We start from the raw sequence: 2,474 nt of genomic DNA on the forward strand, positions 1-2,474 counted from the left end.
ATATATGAATACTTATATGGTATATCTAAGTATATCTATGGGTTTCTGTTTCGAGCTGTGTCCACACAATTCACCACTTGCTGAAATGGGATACACCTGACCATGTAAACTAGATGTATACTTTATCTAGACTTCAGTTGTATTGTATGTGTAACATGTTAAAAGGTACAGCAGAACTTGTAATTAATCCTCACGGACAACCTTCAACGTATTTCCATACACGTGGATAATTTTGTTTTATTCTATGACATTACCGACAATTTAATTTATGTAGTAAACTATAATTCATGGATGGATACTCGCGCATTCTTGTTTTATACGTACCTTTCTGATCGCTAGAGTGGATCATTGCTTGGTGAATAATCCTACCGCTACTACTTTTTCGGCAATATAATTTCGGCGATGAAAAACCACATATTGAATCACCAGCAAACTATGTGCGACCAGTGCGACGAACGCTGACATTTGTGCCGAGCCCTATTAATTAGATTTAGTCGGGCAATTGCCTACTTCGTATAGCACGGGATTCATAATGGGTTTCACACTCCCGGCTTTGTCATTTTTTGAAGTAACTGAGGACTCCAATATTCATAGGCGCAAGTAATGATATTCTGGAAATGTCCATAATTTAGTTTTTTTTCTTCGGTATATGTAATATAACAACCCAAGTTGAAGATGGAGAAGATTTATGTATGCCTCGCAAACTGCCCTATATGTTCATAATTAATCGCAATTGAAATCTCTAGTCTAGATTGAAAGCCAGTAGAAACCATATGTACTGAAAATAAACGTACTAATAAACTGTGTCATAGGTTTTTGATGTAATCCAAGCGAGGCACACATAATTATAATTCGTTCCAGGAAAACTCAGAAACATACTAATTTACCTTCCAACAACCTGGGAAACAATACGGTATATCCGATCTATCGCACCTCTCTACACTTCGAATGCGCATACTTACTGTTCCAGTGTATCCTCAAAAATCCTCCGCTGATCCTATAACCATAAAACTCTGAAATCCTAAAACCCTAAAACCCTCCCCCCTCCGCCTCACCCCACACACAGGTACTTGATGTGCTCCATCGATGCCAAGTGCGGCTTTGGGTGTCAGCTGCACCGTATCAGTTGGTGCATGATCCACGCCGTTATGGAGAACCGCACAATGGTGATGCGCCCCAACGCCATTAGGGAATACGGGCGCGACACCGAATGCGGCAGTCAGTATGTTGTGTGTGTAGTAAAATGTGTGTACCCTGTTATGCTGTGTGCTTATGATGAGTGTCTACTAATATGTGTGTACTTTTGCATGTTTTGTGTACTTTTGTTGAGTATATACGAATATATGTGTACTCTGCATATGTTGTGCACGTATGCTTTCCGTCTACTAGTTGTCCGTAGTCTGTATACTTAGTGTACGTACACAGCTGGTGCTGTCGTTCAGTAGCTGACTGGTTTTCGTTGGTACCGAGCTTCACTTTGTTTGAAGTAGGAACACTATTTCCGTAATGTAGCCGATGTTTCAGTGCACCCTTTGGGTCTTCAATATAGAAGAACACATAGATCACTTTTAGACAAACTATTCGCGCTATGCCAGAACCCTGCCACATCGAATGGCCCACTATTGATCGCACGGAACGTCGACTACTGATGGTTATTATGATACAAACTGTTATGTGGTATACTTATCGTCTAGTTGGAACTGCTGTTTGTTTTTAACATTTAAAACTGTAATGTGCTTCACGTATCTTTACATTTTAACATTAAAAACTGTATTGTGCTTTATCTCGCTTTCAATTTTAACATTAAAACTGTAATGTGCATAACTTATCTTTCAATTTAAACATTAAAACTGTAGTGTGCATTGCTTCTCTTTTAATTTTAACATCGAAACGGTAGTGCACTTTCCTGATCTTAACATTAAAATTGTACGGTGCTCTACTTCTCGGTTAGTTGGAACTGCTGGTTCGATAATGTGTCTGGGTGCCAGGTATACGCAGCCGCGCGCAAGTCAAGTCTCAAGGATCAGAAGGACTTCAAAACGTACAGTGAGAATCCGTTTACCAAGCACAAAGATTGGCTACCCCCTGTTTTGGTAGAAAGGGGTCTTAAAAATATGACAGAGATGCCTACGGCCTGGTTTGTGGGCCAGATCGTGGGATGGCTGCTGAAGTATGCGGACGAACTCAACGCTACCATAGAAGATTTCAAAGCAGAGGTGTGCGAACCTAATATATGAATGCTTGTGTGATTTTTATTACACAGACACACACAGACACACAAACACTGACACACACACACACACTGACAGACAGACAGACACACAAACACTGACACACACACACATATATATATATATAATATATTAAATGATAGTAATAATATATTAATAATATATATATATATATATATATATATATATATATATATATATATATATANATATATATATATATATATATATATATATATATAT

The 2,474-nt window shown here is 38.3% G+C and overlaps 1 protein-coding gene across 1 annotated transcript in view; it reads left to right on the forward strand.

Annotated features, from left to right (window-relative positions):
* The first annotated feature begins 1,064 nt into the window (after positions 1 to 1,064).
* Positions 1,065 to 2,474, forward strand: part of SARC_05816 (hypothetical protein) — a 5,073-nt gene continuing 3,663 nt past the window's right edge. Inside the window, exons 1-2 of the mRNA XM_014300312.1 lie at positions 1,065 to 1,222; positions 1,952 to 2,216. Of these exons, the coding sequence (XP_014155787.1) occupies positions 1,074 to 1,222; positions 1,952 to 2,216 (414 nt within the window). The 5' untranslated portion in view covers positions 1,065 to 1,073. The remainder of the gene's footprint in view (positions 1,223 to 1,951; positions 2,217 to 2,474) is intronic.

The sequence above is a fragment of the Sphaeroforma arctica genome (genome assembly GCF_001186125.1).
Source record: "Sphaeroforma arctica JP610 unplaced genomic scaffold supercont1.387, whole genome shotgun sequence".
Classification (NCBI taxonomy): Eukaryota; class Ichthyosporea; order Ichthyophonida; genus Sphaeroforma; species Sphaeroforma arctica.